The sequence below is a fragment of the Hyperoodon ampullatus genome (genome assembly GCF_949752795.1).
Source record: "Hyperoodon ampullatus genome assembly, chromosome: 1".
In the NCBI taxonomy this organism is placed as follows: Eukaryota; Metazoa; Chordata; class Mammalia; order Artiodactyla; family Ziphiidae; genus Hyperoodon; species Hyperoodon ampullatus.
In genome coordinates, this window is record NC_136914.1 from 168007264 (window position 1) to 168029433 (window position 22170).

Genomic DNA, 22170 nt, shown 5'->3' on the forward strand with positions numbered 1-22170 from the left:
AAACTGAGGCCAGATCCTGTCTGGAACGTGAATAACATACCTACTCATCACAGCTGGCAGTGTTGTACCCACCTCTGCCTTTATCAATCCCCCTGCTTAACTCTGACCGTCGGGAGGGCAAGAATCCTTGTTGTTGAGAACGTGGGGACATAGACATCTTATACTCTGTTGGGGTGGTCAACATGGGGTTCAGTGTGGCAGTGCCATCAAAAGCCTTAAAAAGCATTCAAAACCTCGGTGACAGGAAACCTACTTTCAGGAATGTATGCTAAGGAAGCAAATAATTAAGCATGTGCATGAGAATGAAACTTCAACAAGGTTTTTTTGTAGTGTCAATGACGTTGAAATATAGGAATAAACCTTGGTCTTTAACAAGAGGCGACTGCTTTTATGAATTGTGTTCTGATTGTGTAAGGTAGACCAGGCAGGAATTAAAAATAATGGCGGAGAGGTATATATGTATATACACAGACATGGGCAAACACATATTACAAAATGCGTTGGGCAGCAGAATCACATTGTAATATTTTAAAAGTCTTGTGGGAATAAATATACTGTAAGTCTAGAATGATGTACACCAAAATGTTAGCAGCAGTTATCTCTACTGATGTGAGATTTGGGGTTTTTTCCCTTTTGTTTATCTACGTTTTCTCATATTTTTGACATGTATGTTTTTGTTTCCATTTGAAGCTTAACTTCATACACTCTGGGTTGAACAGGCTGGCACTCACCTTTGGTCAGGCTCGGCGCACAAGCACAGCGCTGCGTTGGCGGGCGGGGCTGTGATGAGCCCTGTGGAGCACCGCGCATGCGCCGGCAGAAGCCCTCCGAAGGCCTGTGACTTGCAAAACTTCGGGCAGGTTTGAAAGCTCAGAGCACCCTGTCCTGGGCACCCGCGGCTTGACTGCTGGCAGCCTTTTTGGGTCCAGAGAATTTGCCACGTATTTCTCCAGAGAGGAGAACATCTAGGGAGCACACGGTCAAAATATTTTTTGATTAACATAGAAACAGCTCCCCCCATCCTCTTCTCCTTCTATTTCGATAGTTTTTATGTTTTTGTGTTTCAGGGAATCCTGTGGAGAAGGCAGTGTGAAAATCCTGGAAGAGAGACTGGAGAAAATGGGTTTCCAGTATAGCTGTATCAATGACTACAAGTAGGTGGCAAATTATAGTCAGTGTATATATTCAAAGGAGGAGCAGAGGGTTGCCGAAAAGGTTTTTCAGAGATCAGCTCCAAAGCCCACGGAACTGTGCCTTCTGGGTTGTCACTGGGTGTGGGGACTGGGAGTGCCTTCTGGCCAGGGTTCCACCTGGCTCCCGCCCACTTCTGTCCAGAGTCCTTTTTAATGACGCTAAAGGACAGACAGCAGCCCTTTGTCATTTGTGTATGTCTAGTTTTCTCTTCACTTGATTACTGCATGTGCGTCACCTGAGAACAGGGACTGTGGTCCCTGCATCTCTGGATGCCACTCTGTGCATGACATGTGCTAAGGTGGAGTTTGAGATACTTACAGAGAGATGCATGGTGACTGTGGACCAACAGGAAAATCATCATAGCTACCATTTATTGAGCACGTTATGGGACAGGCACTTTATATACGTATAATCAGAGATCGTTTCAGGGCATTCCTGATACTTGGAAATGTAGGTAAATTTGGCTCAATCCCCGCAGCAGTTGAAAGCCCTCCCCTGGACTGGGAATTACTCACCTTGCTGCTTCCTTCTTCTCTCTGTGTCGGCACCTGAGTCTACAGGCCTGTTTGTCTCCTTAGGGGCTGGAGTCCAACACTGCAGGGATTTAGTGGCTTTCCCAAACGTTTGTGGGTAGGGCAGGGTGCACGTTACATCCGCAGTCTTTGCCAGTGCCCGTGACCATCCAGGTGGCCCTGTTGCCCTCTGCTGTCTCAAAAGTTCCATGGATCAGGTAACCGTCCCACCTGAGCAAAGCCCCTGGAAGTGTGGGTCTCCCCCTACTCTGGACTCCCCAGGAGAACAAGCCCCTCAAAGCTGTTCTTTTTCCACAGCTTGAAGCTGTACCATTTTACTCATCTATTATTGCTAATGCTCTCAGGAATCTCTCAAGTTAGGTGTTGTTATCACCCTCTTTTGAAAACAAAGTGAAGCACATACTCTTTTTTGGAAATATAATCTGTGTACAGAAAAATGCAGAAACCATAAGTATACAGGTGGATGAATTTTCACAAGTTCAACATACACATGTACCCAGCATGTAGATCAAGAAACAGAGCACAACCAGCACCCCTAGTCTCCCCTTGGCTTCCCTTTCAGGCTCCCTGCCTGCCCACAGTAGTAACCACTCTCTAGACTTGTAAGAGCATAGGTTAGTTTTGTCTGTTTTCTTTTTTTAAATTTTATTTATTTTTGGCTCTGTTGGGTCTTCATTGCTATGCGCAGGCTTCCTCTAGTTGAGGCAAGCGGGAGCTATTCTTTGTTGCGGTGTGCAGGCTTCTCACTGGTGTGGCTTCTCTTGTTGTGGAGCACAGGCTCTAAGCGTGCGGGCTTCAGTAGTTGTGGCTCACGGGCTTAGCTGCTACGCAGCATGTGGGATCTTCCCAGACCAGGGCTTGAACCCGTGTCCCCTGCATTGGCAGGTGGATTCTTAACCACTGCGCCACCAGGGAAGCCCTAGTTTTGTCTGTTTTTAAGGTTTATATAAATATCCGCTTTTCATGGATGGGTAAATTAAGTGTTAAGAGAGGTTGAGCAAGTTCCCAAAGGTCACCACTCAGTGACAGAGCTGAAATTTGAACCCAGCATTGAGTGGCCCTGAAGATTCCTCTTTTCTTTCTACTGTAGAACTCTAATTCTTAATCAAGGCATCAGATTTTAGTAAATTAAATAAAAGATAATTCTTACTCTAAAACAGCTCAATGGTAGAGAAAACCATGGCTAAAAATTCCACAGTTAGGACCCCTTTGCTTTGGTCCAGGACCTCCCCCGAGGAGGCTGTCTTTTTATAAGTCATCAGGTCAAGTGTGGGAGCCCAGCCAGGGTCTCATTCCTGACTAACAGGCTGTGAGCCTCAGGGTCTCAGCCTGCTTTTACTGGCTCAAGTTTCCCCCACCAAAGCTGGTTTCAGGGCTCCTCCCTTGCCTGGCTCAGCCTCCCAGCTCCCATTTTTGTACTGCTCGTGGGCTCTCTTTGGGTTAAGGTAGGGTTTTTATTGCTCCTGGGACCCCAGAGGCGATAACAACAGGCTTAACATGGGAGAGCGAACAAGGTTAACAAATCAAACTCAAGCCAGATGCCTCTCAAAATTCAGGTGACACTGACCTCTGTCCTGTGGCAGTTGAAAGTTCTCCCCAGGATCCCTGCAAATTTTGGCGATGTCTTTCCCCAAAGCCTCTCTTTTCTCTTGATTGTTTTCTGCTTAGCGCTGTATTGATCCAGACTCAGTGAAACTCAATGCATCTTTTCTGGGGGGCATAACATAGCAAATAACAAACTACTCTTGTAAAAAATATCTGAATAGTGTAGACTGAGAAGTAGGGAGTCCTACAGAGGGGTCACATAGCGTGCCATAGACCGAACGTGTTTCCTGTTCTTCCAGAGTCCCTTCTGGTCCCCTTACCCAGAGATCCTCCTTTGGCTTTCCTCCCACTGTTACCTGGCTCCTGTCTTCACTGCTGCTTTCCCTTCCCTCCTGGCTGCCTGGACCCCACATCTTCTACCTCTACTGTACAGAGCAATTTAACTTTCTTCGCTGAAGCCTGGGCACCAGACATCACCTGTGTGCTTCGAGTCCAACCTGCCCAAAATTCTTACCAAGAGGTTTTTCCAAGCAAAATCGTACACCCTTACAGAAGTGGTTCCATGCTCAGGCTCTGGAGTGGAGGTTCAAGTTCAGCTCCACAGCTTGCTACTGTGAGAACTTGAGCAAGTGCTTCTGGACAGCTTCCTCAACTCTAGATTGGAGATGATAATAGTACCTGCTTTGTTTGGCTGTTGTGAGGATTAAATGACATAATCTATGTAAAATATGTAATCAGATTTCTTGGTACATAGTAAGTGCTCAATAAATGCCGGCTAATATTTTTAAAAAGAAACTATGTTCTTCGAGGTCAAAGACTTTGTATCTCCAGTACCTTGCAGGCCCCCCCATAAATGTATGATGAATGCAAGTCATTTAAATAATCCCTTAAATATTACTTCTTTTCATTTTATAGACCAGTGAAGCTCTTAATGTGTGTGCAACACAGCACTCATCCTGACTGTGCCTTAAATTCGTAAGTGAATGCCTTAACCCAACTTCCTTGCTTCCCCAAAATAATCAGTCCATACTATTTATAGAACGCTGGTGAATTGCAATATCATTTTACACCCACCCCCTAAAACGTCTGGCTGCAGAGTAAGACTGGTACTTCTGCACTGCACTTCTCTGCATCTCTGAACTGCTGGGTTGGTGCAGGTTTGCTGAACATCTGTGCAGCTGAGCTGAATGAACCCCTGCCATGTACCACAGAGCAGAGGCTGCCCTGATGCCTCAGCTTCAGCACAAAGGCTGGGAATGGGGTGGCAGGAGGACCTATTAAAACTTATTTCTGTTGCCCTTAGAGATGACAGTTATGTTACGAGCAAAATGGGTTTATTTGGGAATAGCAGTTCGGGACAAGCAGGCTATAGCAAAACCATAGACAAGTCCAATAAACGAAGGAGAGGAACTTTATTTTATAGAGAAAAAGGAGTAAGTTGGGAGGGGGTGTTTTGAATGAAAGTCCATCAGAGAAAAGTGAGAATTCAAGGTGATGACAGTTTCTCATTGGCTGAGTTGCTGGGGTAGTTGATTTCTTACAGAAGATGCAGTGTACATCTCTCCTGCTGTGGCCTGTTGATGATTGATGATTGTTCCTGTGGATGATTCTGTTGGGGTCTGTAATTCTGTAATTCTTCCTGTAATTGATGTGAGTGGCACTGCATGAGAGCTCCCCCTTCTGACCTCCTGACTCCATTTAAGTGGTAAGGTTTACATTTCTCAATCCTAATGTATACATTTTTTTAAATTAATTAATTTATTTGTTTTTATTTTTGGCTGTGTTGGGTCTTCGTTGCTGTGCATGAGCTTTTCCTAGTTGAGGCAAGCGGGGGCTACTTTTCCTTGTGGTGTGTGGGCTTCTCATTGTCGTGGCTTCTCTTGTTGCAGAGCACGGGCTCTAGAGCATGGGCTCTAGAGCACGGGCTCTAGAGCGCAGGCTCAGTAGTTGTGGCGCATGGGCTTCGTTGCTCTGCAGCATGTGGGGTCTTCCCGGGCCAGGGATCAAACCCGTGTCCCCTACATTGGCAGGCGGATTCTTAACCACTGTGCCACCAGGGAAGCCCTATACTATTAGTATAAATGATAGTATACATAGGATTCTGCAACGCGCTTTTTTCGTATAAGAGTGTCTTTGTGTTGTTTTCCTATCTGTAGTGTTCTGTTGTGTGTGCACATCATGATTTATTTAACCCATTGCCCAAAGGGGACATTTAGATTGTTTCCAGTATTTAGCTATCATCAACAGTGAATAAGATGAAGACTTTTCCCTCTACTTCCATTTCCTCAAAGTAATTTCTTTCAACATTTTGGTCCACCTCCTCCCATGCATCCCAGTACACACACATACACATATGTTACCAGGCAGAGATGTAAGTTTGTTCATCTATTTGTTTTTGGCTTGGTCTTATTTTCATTTATTTACTTGCCTCTGTTGTTGTACAAAAAGCAGTCATGCTGGACAGACTGTTCTGCTGTGGCCCTTTTTCACTTAACGATATAAGGACGTCATCCTTTTCTGTCTGTGCCTACTTTCTGACTCCGTCTTTTAGTGGCTGCGGAGTATTCTGTAGGATGGCCACTCGCCATTTATTTAACCATTTTTCAGTCATAGGCTGACTTAGTTGTAGGTTGTGGTTGTAGTTGTTTATTATTATAAACAATGCTGAAATATAATCCTTGATTGCATACCTTGAGCTCTTGTTGAAGTGTCTGTGTAGGAAAGATTACCAGAAAGGGAGTTGCTGGGTCAAAGAATGTATTTGTAGTTTGAATTTTGATATGTTTCAACAAAGCTGCCCCAGTGTGCACTCCCGCCAACAGTATGTGGCAGGTGCCCCTTTCTCCCGTTCTTCACTAACCCTGGGTATTATCTGTACTTGTACCTGTATCTATACCTAATTTTAGTCAGTCTTCTGGATAAAACATGATGCTTTATTGTTTTTTTTTTTTTTTTTTTTTTTTTTTTTTTTTTTTTGCGGTACGCGGGCCTCTCACTGTTGTGGCCTCTCCTATTGCGGCGCACAGGCTCCAGATGTGCAGGCTCAGCGGCTATGGCTCACGGGCCCATCCACTCTGCGGCATGTGGGATCCTCCCGGACCGGGGCACGAACCCATGTCCCCTGCATCGGCCGGCGGACTCTCAACCACTGCGCCACCAGGGAAGCCCTTTATTGTTGTTTTGATTTGTGTTGGCAGGAAGATTTCTGATGCCAACACCTGAGTTCTCTTCCCTTCCTTTCCTATCTGCTAAAATTGTATGTACCTTTAAGGACCCAACTCCAAATGTCCCTTTGTCTGTAAGACTTTCCTGATTCTGCAGGTGGATGTAAGAACTCCCTTCTCTGTGCTCCATTGACTTTGTGCACAACCCAACTACAGCGCTTCCCTCTTTCCAGTCATGTTGTAATTCATTCCTCACCATCTGTCTCCAACACTCAACTTAGAGATTGCATGAACTTCCTCTTTGTGTGTCTCATCACAATTGCACAGAGTAGGTGCTCCATAAAAATCTGTAGGATCCATTTTTCCATCTAGAAGGAGAAGAAAACTAATCTGGGCTGGACATCAACTGTATGCCAGGGGCTGTGCTGTGTGCATTGCATAGAACATTCTGTTCATCCTTCTAACTAGTCCATTAGATAGACACAGAGAGGAGAGTGAAAGACAAACAGACAGGCAGAGAGACTGCTCATCATCCCCATATAGCTCTTCTTCCTATCTTCATTTAGTAATAGAACGCTTGAATGTTAGTTGGCCTCATGGTTGCCAAGAATAACAATTGTACTTCCCAGCCTCTCTTTCCTCTGTGGCCGAGTGATGTGGGTGACTTGAAAGGAAAGAACATTCATTCCTTCCCCCTTTGTTGGCTGGTGTATGGACCCAGAAGGTGTGGTGATGAGCCGCCTTCGCTGGGCATGGCAGAGCATGCCATAGACGGAGGCTGGGTGCCCCCTACCATGGAAACACAGTATCAGCCTGCACAGTTATGGAGAGAGAGATAACATCTGTTTTGTCTAAGCCCCTGGGATTTGGGGTCATTTCAACAGCAACCAAACCTATATCTGAACCGGTACAGATAGGTTCTGTTACCCTCATTTCAGGGGTGTAGAAACTCTGGCTTAGAGAAGATAATGAAGGATTTGCCCAAGAAAAGACTACCCAGCCAGTGAGTGGGTCTGAAGTGAGTCTATGAGGTTTCCAGAATTCACCCTGGCGACAGTTAGGCTCTTTTGACTAGAAATTGGGATAAGAGATCCACCAACACCAGCAGGTGTCCCAGGGTGGCTGGCGAGGTTAAGTCCTCTCCCACTCTCTGCTGTTCACTGTCTGTGAATTAGGCACGCATGTTTTTGAGTCCTCTCACAGGAAGTAAAGAGCAGACTGTGTACCTGGGTCTTCACTTTCCTCACCTGGGAACAAAATCCACTCTCCTGTCCCTTCTGCTCAGAAACCTTCAATGTTCCCTGCTACCGAGTCTAAACTTCTGGCCTGGCCTTCCTGGTTATAAAAACCTCCTTCTAAACACACCACCCACTGCTCCCCACCGGAAACTTTCACTGCAGGCTTGGATCCACTTCCCTGAAGACATCCTGTGCTTTCCTGCCCACAGTCCTGTGGACACTGACCCTTTTGGCCATGGTGAGAGCAATGCAGTTGGAGTCAGATGACCTGAATTTGACATTTTTCTCATCTACAAAACTGAAATAATGGAAACTGCCACATGGGTTTGTTGTGAAGACGGCGCCCAACCTCCCTTCTAGACAGGATACTAGAAAGACTCCCCAGAGCCTGGACCCAGGTGCAGCCTTCAGGTTCCTAAAGTTCAAGTAAGGAGCACGTTGGTCGAAACTCATAATCACAAAGCATCGCATACCAGATCCAGGTAGCTCAGCAGAAATGGGATGTGTTGAAGGATATTGGGTCACTCAGAGTCTTCCTGGGAGAGCCAGAGAAGCAGGGCTGGAGGCTATGCCAAAGTCCCACCCAAAACTGCCCTAGGGGAGATCCGCCTGCAGCCTGTTGGGCACAGACACCGCAGAGAGTTCCTATGATGCTTGTGCCTGGTTGCTCCTTCTAGAATGTCTGCCACGGCTGCCTCGGAGAGCTGGTGCCAGGGCACCCCCAGCTAGAATGAACCCTCGGTGGCATCTGCTGTTTTAATCTACTATGCCCACAGCTATACCCAGATGTGGGTACATCTGGTTGGCAGAGTTTTGAGCACGCGTTTGTGCTCTAACTCCAGGGAGGTTGGGAAATTGAATCTCTGCTTTAAATCCAGTCTCACGGCTTTAAATCTCATCTGTATGCTGGTGACTCCAAAATGAGTATTTCTAGTCCAGGCCCTGTACTGAACGCCACACTTGTATATTCAGCAGTTTACTCTGATGTCTAATAGATATTTCAAATGCAACACATCCCAAACCGACTGAATTTACCCACGGTGGTAGGCTGAGTCATGGCATCCAAAGATATGCAGGTCCTAATTCCTGGAATGAGTGGATTTTACTTTATATTACACAAGGGGCTTTGCAGGTATGATGAAGTTAACGATCTTGAGGTGGGGAGATGATTCTGGACTATCCTGGTGGGCCCTGCATGTAACGTAAGTGTCCTTATAAGAGCAAGGCAGAAGGAGATTTGGTTCAAGAGGAGGGGAAGGCAGTGTGGTAATGCAAGCAGAGATTAGAATGATATACTTTGAAGGTAGATAAAGGTCAAGGACACAGATTCTCCCCTCTGGAGATTTTCCAAAAGGAACCAGCCCCACTGACACCTTGACTAACCCGGGAAACTGGTTTCAGACTCTTGACCTCCAGAACTGTAGGAGAATAAATAAAACTGTGGTGTTTTGAGCCACTGAGTTTATTACAGCAGCAACGGGAAATGAATACACCCCTCAGTTGGTCTACCCATACATCCCTGTCTCAATTGATGGTAACACCCCCCTTTCCAAAAATCTCCAAACGCCTGTTCCTAAAATCTTAGCGCCTTTCTTAATGCCTTCCCTTCTTTCACCCTTCAGCAAAAAATCCTGTTGATTCAACTTACAAAATTAATGGAAAATCCCATCATCTACTGTGACCAGCCTGGTCTGAGCCACGGGGCCTCTTTGAAACCCAGCTACTAAGGAGTTAGCCTTTTATTTTTATTGTTTATTAGGGAAATTTCAAACATGCACATAGTATAAGGAATAGTCCTTCGAAAATTCAGTCACGTCACTCATCTGCTCACAGCCCTGCAGTCAGTCCCACATCACTCAGAGTAAGAGCCAAACAGCCTGCCCAGGACCCCCAGCCCCACTTCTCTCAGACTTTTTTCTTCTTCCCTTTCTTCACTGGGACTCAGCCGCAGTGACCTCCTGGGACTTGACAGCACATTCCCACCACAGGGCCTTGGTCGCTGTTTTCTCTGCCCGGAAGTCCTTCCCCATGTGGCCAACTCACTCACTGTGTTTGCTCACATCTCAGCTCCCTGAGGCAACCTTGACTTCCGTGTTTAAAGCTGCAGCCTGCACCATCAACTCTGGCTCTGCAAACCCCCTCATGTTGCTCTACTTTTCTTTTCTATAGTGTTTGTTTATCATCTTCTGACTTATTTGTTTGTTAAGTTTGTTTTTTATTACCTGTTTCCCATCTGTTAGAACATCAACTCCAGGAGGACAGGGGCTTTTCCTTGTTCTGTTCACTGATGAATGTGACTCAAGAACCTAGGAGGGAGCCTGCAGCCTGGTAGGCACTGAGGAATGAATGAATGAGTGAACAAATGATTGATTTTTCTACCCTGGGGAGGCATAGATTTGAGACAAATGATGTTGAAAGGAGCTGGGCAACTGAAGGGAATGGCACGGGTCCTGTGAGAGTTTGTCCTATAAGAAGTGACCAGGGGCAGCCTGTGTAGAAGTTCCAGATTTTGATTGTAAGAAACAGAATCCAGCTGTGGCTCAGTAGGTGGAAAAAAGGGGAATAAAGTTGTTGGGGAGATTTAATAGAATAGACTCTCCAGTGAGCAGGGCACCTCATAAGGTCTGGAGAGGTAAGTGTCCTTATTGTCACTGTGTAACTTAGGTCTTTCTGGTTTTACTCTGTCTCCATAAACAGACTGTAAACTTTATGCAGATACAGATCGTGTAAAATTCCTTCCTGTAAAACCTGTTGCACCCTACACTGCTGTTCCCAAAATAGGCAAGTGGGGCCACCCTGGCACCGGTGCCTGCTTTTCCCTCCCCTGCTGCAGGCTCTGTACGGTGAATGAGGGCAGCTCTCCTCACCAGTCTTCAGGTCTTTCTGAGCACTTTGCACATGTCAGCCTGTCAACCTGGTCTTTGGAGTCATCATCTCATTGCATCCAACCACATTCTTGGAAGGTGGGCAGTTTGATCGCCATTAGTGATGCTGAGGTTCAGAGAGGTTAAGTGACCCCTTAAAGTCACTCAGGACTGGCTAGAGGCAGAAGTGGAACCCAGGTCTGTCTGTGTGTAAAGTCCTTGCTCTTCCCACTGAACCACACTGCCTCCAGATGTTTCTGGGGTTCACACCACAGCAGAGAAGTAAGAGTTTTATAGTTCCTGACCAGTTCTTCTTTCCTTCTTTGGGCATTCTTTCAGTGACTGTTGAACAGATTTATTTATGAGAGTTCTTTCCCAAGTCCATTGAACGTCAAGAATAAAACCCTCTTTCACTCTTTGCCGAGGTTTTCTCCACTTTCATTACTTTGGAAGGAATTTTACTAATCTCCTTTAAAAATGATTTAGCAAAGAATACTGGTAGATAATTTACAGAAGAGGAACCACCAGTGGCAAATATGAAACATTATTTTATTGATCTAATAATAATGAACTACACATTCAATAAAGGGCAATTTCCACCTCAACTTCTTTAACATACCGTGACAAAAAATAGCAGAAATTTTTTTTTTTTTTTTTTTTTTTTGCGATACACGGGCCTCTCACTGTTGTGGCCTCTCCCATTGCGGAGCACAGGCTCCGTGGCCATGGCTCACGGGCCCAGCCGCTCCGCGGCATGTGGGATCCTCCCAGACCAGGGCACGAACCCGTGTCCCCTGTATCAGCAGGCGGACTCCCAACCACTGCGCCACCAGGGAAGCCCAGCAGAAAAATATTTTAAAGATGTTATTCAATGCTTGATGGCATTGTAAGTTGTGAAAACGCTTTGGGAGAACAACTTGATAATATGTATCAAGAATTATAAAAATATTCATAATCTTTGACCTAAGTCAGACTTTAAGTACCCTATTCTAAAGACATGATTCAAAATATAGATTCAATCTACATGCTCACAGAGGTTCACAAACAATTCTTTTTAATGCAGTATCAGAAGTGCAAACATTGAGAGCTGGAGCTAAATATTCAAGGGTATGGGAATGGTTACATCAAAGGGTTATACTTACCACATGGAATAGAATGTAGCCATTAAAAACAATGGTAGGTGGTTTATGTCAGTTATATCTCCATAAAGCTGGGGGTGAAAGTGAAACAACCGTAATCATGATGATCATGCAGCAATATGGAAAAATTCTCACAAACAAAGTGAAAAACATGTAGAAAACAACTTTGTATGCTTATAGGTTATAATATTGGCCAAAAATTCAGTAGATGGATAATCTACAGGATTGGTGAGGATATGAGAAAACAGACGTACTCATGTTACTGACATAGGGTTCGCCTTGTCAGTCAGGGTCAAGGGAAAACATCAGATTTCCCATCTTGGCCTGAATTCTCTCTCCAAAATGTGTTCCCCTGTTCTGCCCTGGCCCTAGGCCACAGAAGTGGGATGGCAAATTTCACTTGCTTAGGAATAGTGGGGTAAAAGACTTTGAATCTGCAAAAGTTTAGAATCCAACTCACATTATTTTTGTGGTAAGTTTAGGAACAATCTGTAGTTTTTGATATTTAATTTATTTACATCATTTTAATTTATTTACAACATTTTAGAGAGTTTAGCATTTAAGAATAGCTCTTGGAATAGCCCTGTGATTCCAATTTAAGTGTAACTATTAAATAACTGATTTAAAAAAAAATGATTTCAGGCTTAGGATTTTTAGTTGAAAGTTATAAGAGAATTTTACTAAGTTTTCAATCAGTACTGGAATGTTTAAGAGAATTAAGATTAAATTTTATACATTTATTAGATTTACTAGAATTAAGTATTCGAGAAGGTTTTGCTCACTTAAAGTCATTTAAAGTATTTTATAAAGAAAATGTAATGTTTTAAAATGTAAGTTTAAAATAATTTAACCTAAAATAACTTGAGTTTAAAATATTCAGGAAATTGGAATAATTGTGAAGCCCCCTTAAAAGTTATTATCAGAGTTGACTAGGCTTTTAATTAGAAGAATACTATTCACAAATTAACTAGAAAAGTGTATGGGAAAGTCAAGCTTTTGAATTTATAAATTTAATAGTTAGAATTAATTTTTAAGACCAAAGTAACTGCAAATAATGTGCTTTTTCTCTGCATAAACACCACCCTCAAGCAAAGCCTCACAGTGACACGAAAAGCTTAAGCTAAAATGTGACAAGTGGACCCAGGCATCTAAAGTGAAAGAAAACAAAACTATATTCAGTTTGTGCATGACAATAGATGTAAATGATAGAAATAGATCTAAGATAAACTCCCAATGGCAAGGGAAGGGAGTGAGAACTGGAAAAAGACAAAGGGAGACTCATTTTTACTGTGTTTAGTTCTGTGTTATTTTATTTTCTTAAAAAGTAAAAGTAAATTTGTCTTTGTCTTAATTGGTTAATTATTTAACAGCAAAAACACTAATCAATTTTGAAAGAACTGTCTGGAACATTAACTGAATTAGAAGTGCAATTATAGAAAATGTCCAGCAGGAGGAGCCCTAGTACAAATTTGTGGGCTGCTCGAGATTCCTTTAGCAAAAAAGGGGCAAACAGCACTCATGGAGTAAGCAACTTTCAAGGACCCCAGCCACTAGTCAGGATCCAGGGAATAAAATCCTCAGATTGTTTCATAATTTTAAAAGTTTGTTTTTTAATTGTTTTCAAAGAATTCAGTAATTTCTGTTTTTAAAAATCTGGTGGTCAGACCCTATTTGCTATGACCAGAGTCCCTATTTTGGCCAGATCCTCTCTCAGTGTCTTTATGTCATGACTGGTTTTTCCTCACCAGTTAAACTGTGATGATGTAATGTCCATCAATAGGGAACTTGGCGAACTTTATGGTACATCCATACAATCAGAATTCACCCATGAGGAAGAATGAATAAACTCCACATGTACCGATATGGAAGTATGTGCAAGATGTGCTGTTGGGTGAAAAAACAAGTTGTAGATTCCACTTGTACTTAGATAAAAGGATATGTGAGTCTGTGTGGGGGGGGGGAGTGTGTGTGCACACACAAGTGTGTGTGTGGGTAGTGTGTATCGCATTCCTGGAAGGACAAATCAAAACTATCAAGGATGATTCTCTATGGAAAGTGGGAATAGGGAAGCCAAGGAGCTTTTACTTTTCACTTTGTAACTTTCTGTACTATTTATTTATATTTATTTATTTATTTTTGGCTGCATTGGGTCTTCATTGCTGCGCGTGGTCTTTTCTCTAGCTGTGGCAAGCCGAGATCACTCTTTGTTGCAGTGCGCGGGCTTCTCACTGCAGTGGCTTCTCTTGTTGCAGAGCATGGGCTCTAGGCGCGTGGGCTTCAGTAGTTGTGGCATGCAGGCTCACTAGTTGTGGCTCACGGGCTCTAGAGTACGGGCTTAGTAGTTGTGGTGCACGGGCTTAGTTGCTCCTCAGCCTGTGGGATCTTCCAGGACCAGGGATCAAACCAGTGTCCCCTGCACTGGCAGGCAGATTCTTAACCACTGCGCTGCCAGGGAAGTCCCATGTACTATTTAAATTTTCCACAGTGTGCATATATGTTTTTGAAAGTAGGTGTCATCCACCAATACTGACATTTTTTCTATTTCCTTTTTAATTTGCAGGGCAGCAACATCTACTCAGAGAGAAGCCCTGTCCCTTTATGCAGAACAAAGTGCCAGCTTTGTCTTTCCTCTCTTAGTGGCTTTGGCTTCAGTTGCTCAGATGTAATAACTAGAAACTCAGCTATGTTGCCCTAAGCAGCCTGCAGTCCTGAAACCTGTCCTTGCCCAGTCATCCTTCTTGTTCTGTGTACACCAGGTGACTCCATTGCCTAAAGAAGCTTCCTGCTGGGAAAACAATGTCCTGAAATGGGTTTTGAATGATATACACGGTCAGGATTTCAGAAATTAAGCTAGTTCTATTTAACCGGTTAAAACTACTGCATTAAGAATTTGATTGACATATATACACTACGATGTATAAAATAGATAACTAATGAGAACCTATTGTGCAGCACAGGGAAAAAAAACTACTGCATTAGAATTAAAGCTAGTTATTATTTTCTTATTTTCATAATGATACAACATATTGAGACTCAGACTGTTTGTTATATAAGCAAACATTTTAAGAAAATTTTGGTAGAACTGTATATATATATTTTTATATTTTCTTATACAACCAGCAGGGCACACTGCATATTTGTTGATAGCTTCAAATATATGTATACTATATAAGTGTATTCATACATGTTTGGTAGGCAAACAGTTATGTATAATGATGTCCATTTAAGGGTTATTTATAATGAGGGGGAACTAAACATTCTACTAATAGGGAACTCTTTGCATATGTTTTGGTATATCTGTAGGATGGAATATCATTCAAACAGGAAAAGTTATGTTTACCAGCCCAAATGTCCTTCATTTGGTGAATGGATAAACTAACCTTGGTATATCTATACGGTGGAATACTACTCAGCAATAAAAAGTAACTAACTATGGATAAATGCAGCAGTGTGGATGAGACTCAGTTGCAGCATGCCAAGTGAAAGAAGCCAGACCAAAAGGCTACATACTGTATAATTCTGTTTACAGAACATTCTGGAAAAGGTGAAACTATAGGAATGGAGAACTTTTTGGTTTCAGGGTTAAGACTAGGGGGAGGGGCTAACTGAAAAGGAGCAGCCTCAGGGAATTTGAGGGGAGTGACAAGACTGTTCTGGATCACTGGCTATGGTGGTGGTGACAGGAATCTATATTTGCCAACACTCAGAACTGTATGCCATAAAGTCATTTCACTGTTTGTAAATTAAAAATTTTCAAAGAACATTTCATGACATAGAAAAATGTCAGCGATCAGTGTAAGACATAGGACATAAAACTGTTTATATGATCTAATTGTCTAAAATATAATACAAATGTAACATTATGGATGTATGTTTGTATTATACGCATACTGTAAATGAATGAAAGGAGAAGAAACAAGCCCAAAAGTGGAGCAATGATCTCTGGAGAATGTTCTTATTAGTGATCCCTATTCTTGACTTTTGACTTTTTGGTGTTTTCCAAATTTTCTCTAATGAGCATGCATTACTTTTCTAATCAGAAAAAGAGAAATAAACACATACATCATCTATGTGTGGTAATTTGACACAACACAAAACATTTCCAGAAGAGGAAAAGAAAACCAAAACTCCTCACAGACATTTCCTAACTCCTTTTTTCACCTAAAATGAGCGTGGGAGGTTTAGACGTGAGAACTCGCAGATTCTGGTGCCCCAGCGGCCAGCAGCTGGGAGTGAGAGCTCTCACTTCCTGTCGTTTCCTGTAAATCTCTGGAGAGAAAAAGAATTGCCCATTGCGGGCAGAGCCATTCCTCAAACGTGCTGCCCTGACCGCAGAGCTCTTTCTTCCTCCTGACAGAGCCTCTACTCCATTTTATGTAACCACTTGCCCAAGTGTTCACTGTAAAGCTGGGAATCCTCACAGCTTGATGATTGTTTTATATAACACACATTTACAATTCAATCTCATGTGTATTTAGAGATCACTTCAGACACTGCGCTGGGCAGGGAATCTCACTGGGAATGATTGCACAGGTCTCCCAACTAGCTCCCTGTGCCTCCCATCTCTTTCTCTCTTGGTTCCTTCTCATCTCCCATCACTACCCCTCTCTTGTGGGGTCTACACACTCAGCCGCCCCACGCCATGGTGCTCATTCCAGGGTTCGGGAGAGGCCAGGTCCCTTGACCATCACCATCAGTCACCTTCATCATCTCCATCATCATCTTAACAGTCATCATCACCACCATCATTATCACCATCATCATCACCATGCCTAGTATTTATTGAGTTCTTACCATGAACCAGTCACTGTTGTCAATTTTTTTTTTTTTTTTTTTGTGGTACGCGGGCCTCTCACTGTTGTGGCCTCTCCCATTGCGGAGCACAGGCTCCGGACGTGCAGGCTCAGCGGCCATGGCTCACGGGCCCAGCCGCCCCGCGGCATGTGGGATCTTCCCGGACCGGGGCACGAACCCGTGTCCCCTGCATCGGCAGGCAGACTCTCAACCACTGCGCCACCAGGGAAGCCCTGTTGTCAATTTTTAATCATTCTTTTAATTCTCATTACTATCCACATTTTGCAGATGAGAAAATTGAGGCTTGACAAGGTTAAATCACTTCTGCAAGGTCACCCAGTTAGTAATGGAGGAGAAGTGTTACAACCAGGAGGACTGACTCCATCACTGGGGTGCTCTTCCATCTGCTGCACTAAATAAGGCCCCAGGAATGTTAACAACACTTGGATTCTGCTCCAGAAACCTCTGAACTCACTTCCCCCTTCCTCTTTCTATTTCCTCAGTCTTCTTAGATCTCCAACCCCACACTCCACCTACCATTTATGTTTTTGCTTTTCTTTTGCACTTTGACACCAGAAATAGTCTCTCTTGTCCCAAACTGAACTCCCATCTTTTCTACACCTGTATCTCTTCTCCTCACCTCAGCACATTTAAGGACACTTGTCAGGGTAACATGCCTTCTATCTCACCTTCCCAGAGCTGACATTGTCAGATCCCTATTCAGACCACCTGAGCATTGTAGGTGGGCATTAGACTTACAGCTAGAATCCTTCCAGGTGTGCAAATGAGCATGAGGTATTACCAGTGTCAAGATTTTTTTTTTTTCGTAGCTGAGGCCCATGGGTTTTGGAGAAGCCTGGTATCGATGGTTGAAACTTGGGATTTTTTTTTCTTTTTATATAAATGTTGAACACATGTATCCTTTGTCATGAAATACCAGGTTATGGATGTCTTACCTTAGCTTCAGAGAATACATTTGACCAACGTTTATAGAAGAAAGAAGGAAAGAAAGAAGGAAAGAAGGAAAGAAAGAAAAAGAAAGAAAGAAAAGAAAACCTTCTCTGTAATGTTTCACAATGCTGCCCCAGTTCACTCACCATAACAACCCATATGCCATGACAAGAAGTAGAGCATTATAAAGAGAGGCAGGATGAACAAGCTTGCCAAAGCAATTTTTGTTCTCAATTCAGCCTTGGAATTCATCATTTCTTCTTCTTTGTATAGGTTCCAGAATTTTATTATACCTCTCCCCATACCCAGTGAGCTCTAATAGTTTTCCAGAGGGATCCAGACCTTACCATGTATCTTATTATTGAGGATGCCACTTGAGTTACCACCTCTTCCCACCATGTCTAGCAACAGTAGATTAGACACGTGTCCAAATGACATAAATCCTACTGGCCAATCAGAAGAAAAAGGAGGTAGAGCCGGCTTCAAGGGTTGTGATCTGTGCAGTTACACAGGGACCCATGCTCAGAGGGGCCCATGCTTGGTTTAATGTTCTTCTGTCTCTGTCTTTAAATTTTTGAATGAGGAGCACAGCATTTTTGTTTTTCACTGGGACCTGTAAATTATGTAGCTGGTCCTGAGTGGAAGTAAAGCATTCCAAAACAAAGGGAGCCTTATTCTGTCTAAGGTGGCCCTGTTTAATATATAAGAAATAGGTGATGGAGGCTCTGACTGTGCCCAATCTTGATCACAGGCTTTCAGTGCTTAATGGGAGCTGAAAACACCCCTGTTGGCTCCTCTTCAGCGTATTTCATATACCTGGGGACTTTTTTTATCTTCTAAGTCCAACTTCCCCAAGAAGGACGCTAGCAGCATGCTTTCCCAGTCTTCTTTGAAGCTAGGGTGCAGACATGTGACTTGTACTTCGCTGGTCAGGTGCTCATGCAGGAGACTTCCCTTCAGGGGAAAGAGAGGTGAACATGGAGATGCATCAAGGATTTGGCCTGATCAGAGGGGAAAGGCATGAAGAGTGGGGTGTTATTGGTGCCTTGACTGGTGCAGGCTGAGGTGACCATGCCCAGCGGTCACTGGGCTCAGAATACCTGCTGGGTGGATGGACATTGTTAATTTGGGTGTGGTTTCAGGTTTCATAGTCTGGAAGTTTCATTCCCTGACTCTCCTGGAGATTCTATGAGTGCTTTCTGCTTACACTGGCTGGAGTAGATTCTGTTGTTTGCAACTGATAAGCTTCTGACTCTAACTGAAGCCCTCCCCAGCCCAAGGTGAAGGTTAGAACTGACTTGCTCAGCCATGTCTCCACATTTTGGGAGCTTATGAGGTTTTTCACTGATGAAGAGGAGCATCCCTATGTGAAATGGCAGTGTTTGCCATTGTGGACAGAGCTGGATGGACTGGCTTGTCTGGGCTTGCCAATGTCCTGTGGTTTCTGGTGCCTTTGTGGTATACTTTCTTTCTAACCTGCAGTGGTGGACAGAAGTGCTGAGTGTCCATCACTTTACACTTCTGCTGCTGAGGTTTGAGCCACCATCTCTTTTTGTATGAATCTCAACAACTCCCCTGCTGCCCCCCCCCAAAAAAAAAGGATACTGTCTTAGTCCACTTGGGTTGCTGCTATAATAAAATACTACAGACTGGGTAGCTTAAAAACAGTAGAAATGTATTTCTCACAGTTCTGGAGGCTGAGAAGTCCAAGATCAAGTTACCAGCAAGGTCATGTTCTGGTGAGGACCCTCCTTTTGATACATAAGCCAGAGCATTCTTGCTGTGTCCTTACATGGAAGAATGAAATAGGGATCTCTCTGGAGCCTCTTTTTAAAGGCACTCATCTCATTCATGAGGGCTCCACCTTCAAGGCTTAAGCACCTCCCCAAACCATCACTTCAGGCATTAGGATTTCAACATTTTGGGGATGAGTTTTGGGAGGAACACAAACATTTAGACCATAACAAGCACCGATGCCCAAGCCAACTTAGAACTCTTCACAGCTCATCCATCTTGCACTCCACCCCTTCACCTTAGAGGGTTCAACCAAACTCTATCCACAAAGCCATCTGGCTCTCCCTATGTGCTCAGAATGCTCTAACCTTCTGCTCCACCCCCTACATCTCTGCCAGTTATCTCCTGCTTATCATTTGGATCTCAGCTCAAGGGTCTCTTCCTCCATGAAGCTTTCCCTGACCACCATTCCCACTCTAGGTCAAATTCAAAGTTCTTTTCCTTATTTCAGTTTGTAATTGTACATTTGTTAATATGAATATTGATTAACATCTGTACCTGCCCACTAACAACAAGGCCAGGGACCAGACGTAGCATTAAAAATAACCATCCCTGTGGCACAGGCCTGACCAATCAGAGCAGACACTAAATGTCCTAATCAGGAAGGCCAGTAGCTTTAACAACTGGCCAGCCATGGTGAGGGTACCAGTAGCAGCCACAGCAGTGATGGGATTAACTCTCCTCATTGTATCTTCAGCCCCTGGCCCAGTGCATGGCACATAAAAAAATGCTCAATAAATATCCCTGTGAATAAATGATTGTTCTCTGTTGTTGATCCTAGATTTGCTCTGAAGCAATTCTCGGACCTAATGTGTTGGACCTTTTGTGACTCCCTAGCCTGCCCTTACTCAGGATGTGGACACCAGTTAGCCCTGCTCCCTGAAGCTACTGGTCATGCTTTCCAGCTTCCATATAGAGCAGACACTCAGGTACCTGGTAGAAGAGTGGATTCCTCCCTCCAAGCCAGGACACTCTGGGGACCACGGTGTGGTAGGACACTGGCTACACAGGGAGTGGATGGGGCTGGGAACCAGGTCAAGCTCAGAATGGGCTGAGTAAACAGAGTATGGGAAGAAAGATGGTAGAGGAATGAAATCCAAGAAGAACTGGCATGATGTAGAATGTTCATTGGTGTGGCTACTGCTATGAATTGTGAGTGGTGTCAGCATCTTAGAGAGGCTTGTACCCAGATGAGCACTGTCAAACCAACTAGCTTTCCATAACCCAGATGTGTCCTGCTTTCCCACTCCTTGGGGTCTTGAATGTGCTGGTCTCTCTGCACTGATTTCCCTTCCTGCTCTGCCATCCATTTTTCAGATTTTATGGCCCATCTTAAGCATTACCTTGTAGGGGAGCAAAATTTTCCACCCCAGAATATCTCTTGGGCATGTGGATTATCTTGAGCTGAAAATAACCAAGGCCCAAAAGACTCAGGAAGAAACTTTGAAATTCCCCCTAACTGCCTAAAAGAATTAAGAAAGAAGGCCAGTTCCCTAGAATAGAGCTATCACCAGAGATACCTGCAAAGATATGGGCTCAGTGTGGAGGGGGAAACTCAGCAGGGCTTAGAGATCAGACAATGGGTCCACTCTGTGACCCATTGTCTCTGCATGACCCAGCAAACATTTATTTACCAGACATTTGCTTTACTATCTTCATGTGAATTGCATTTTTACCCTTTGAAGTCCCCAACCACTACCCTCAATGTCCTCTTTCATCTTTAGCTGAAGATAGCATTTAAGGTGAAGGCTTCAGTCATTTTGGTGAGTTACTCAGTTTATCTGGGTCTCTCCCATGTATACGTTATTAAACTCCTTTTTGATTTCTCCTGCTTATCCATCTCATGTCAATTCAATTCTTAGGCCAGAAGCACCTAGAAGGGTAGAGGAAAATTTCTTCCTCCCCGACAGCCTCCTGAGTCCTCTGGTACCTCTACCAACAGAGCCTTAGCAGTTCTTTGCTCCTTTGCTGCCTCAGCCCCTGTGCATTCCCCTAAGGTGGTCCATCTTCACTGTCTTGTCATCGTTGGGACTGTGGTTTTTTGAAGACTTACTCATCATTTCCTCCCTGGCCTGACCTTGCCTGGATAAAGTGGACATTCCACATGTGGCTTTAATGAGAGAATGAATATGTGAATGAACTGGGTTTCAGAGAAGAAAACACAGGGTGGGTGATTCTTTAATTTTCTTTTAATGTAAATTTTGTTGAAGGAGGTCAGGGATGGTACAAGGGAAGATTAAAAGCATCACATGTCAGGCTTCCCTGGTGGCACAGTGGTTGAGAGTCTGCCTGCCGATGCAGGGGACATGGGTTCGTGCCCCGGTCTGGGAAGACCCCACATGCCGCGGAGTGGCTGGGCCCGTGAGCCATGGCCGCTGAGACTGTGCGTCCGGAGCCTGTGCTCTGCAACGGGAGAGGCCACAGTGGTGAGAGGTCTGCGTACTGCAAAAAAAAAAAAAAAAAAAAAAAAAAAAATAGCATCGCATGTCATACTTTTCTGTATTTATGCTATACTTCAATAAAACACATGAAATATGTGATATATTCTAGTGTGGGTGAGGGGAGTAGAAGGGAGGATGACAAGTGGCATAAGAACTTGGGATTCCTAGAAAGGAAGAGAAAGGCCCCTACTGACTTCCAATTCAGCTTGTCTCAGGGTCAGCTGGCTCCTCAGGCTAATCCCATGGAAGCCCCAGCCAAGGGCATCTCTCAGGCCAGGCTTAGAGAACACAGTGTCCACTGCCTTTGGGTTGCCTGGGTTACCGGTGGATTTACACAGTCACTCACAGCACACCGGCCTGTGACTTAATTAGATGCTGTCGTTTTGAGCTCCGTGGAAAAGAAAGTGTTTTATTTTTTAAAAAATAAAAATAACTTTACATTTTTAATGACAGCTGATCACTTGGAAAACTTTAAACGATACAGAAAAATTAAGGAAGAAGGCGATAAATATC

The 22170-nt window shown here is 43.9% G+C and overlaps 1 protein-coding gene across 1 annotated transcript in view; it reads left to right on the forward strand.

The window, feature by feature from the left end:
• The window catches only part of BST1 (bone marrow stromal cell antigen 1), a gene marked incomplete at both ends in the record, with an annotated part of 28462 nt that extends 14119 nt beyond the window's left edge, over nt 1–14343 (forward strand). The window contains 3 exons of the mRNA XM_079711609.1: nt 1068–1154; nt 4188–4247; nt 14238–14343. Coding sequence (XP_079567735.1) covers nt 1068–1154; nt 4188–4247; nt 14238–14343 — 253 coding nt within the window. The remainder of the gene's footprint in view (nt 1–1067; nt 1155–4187; nt 4248–14237) is intronic.
• Nucleotides 14344–22170: the final 7827 nt, after the last annotated feature.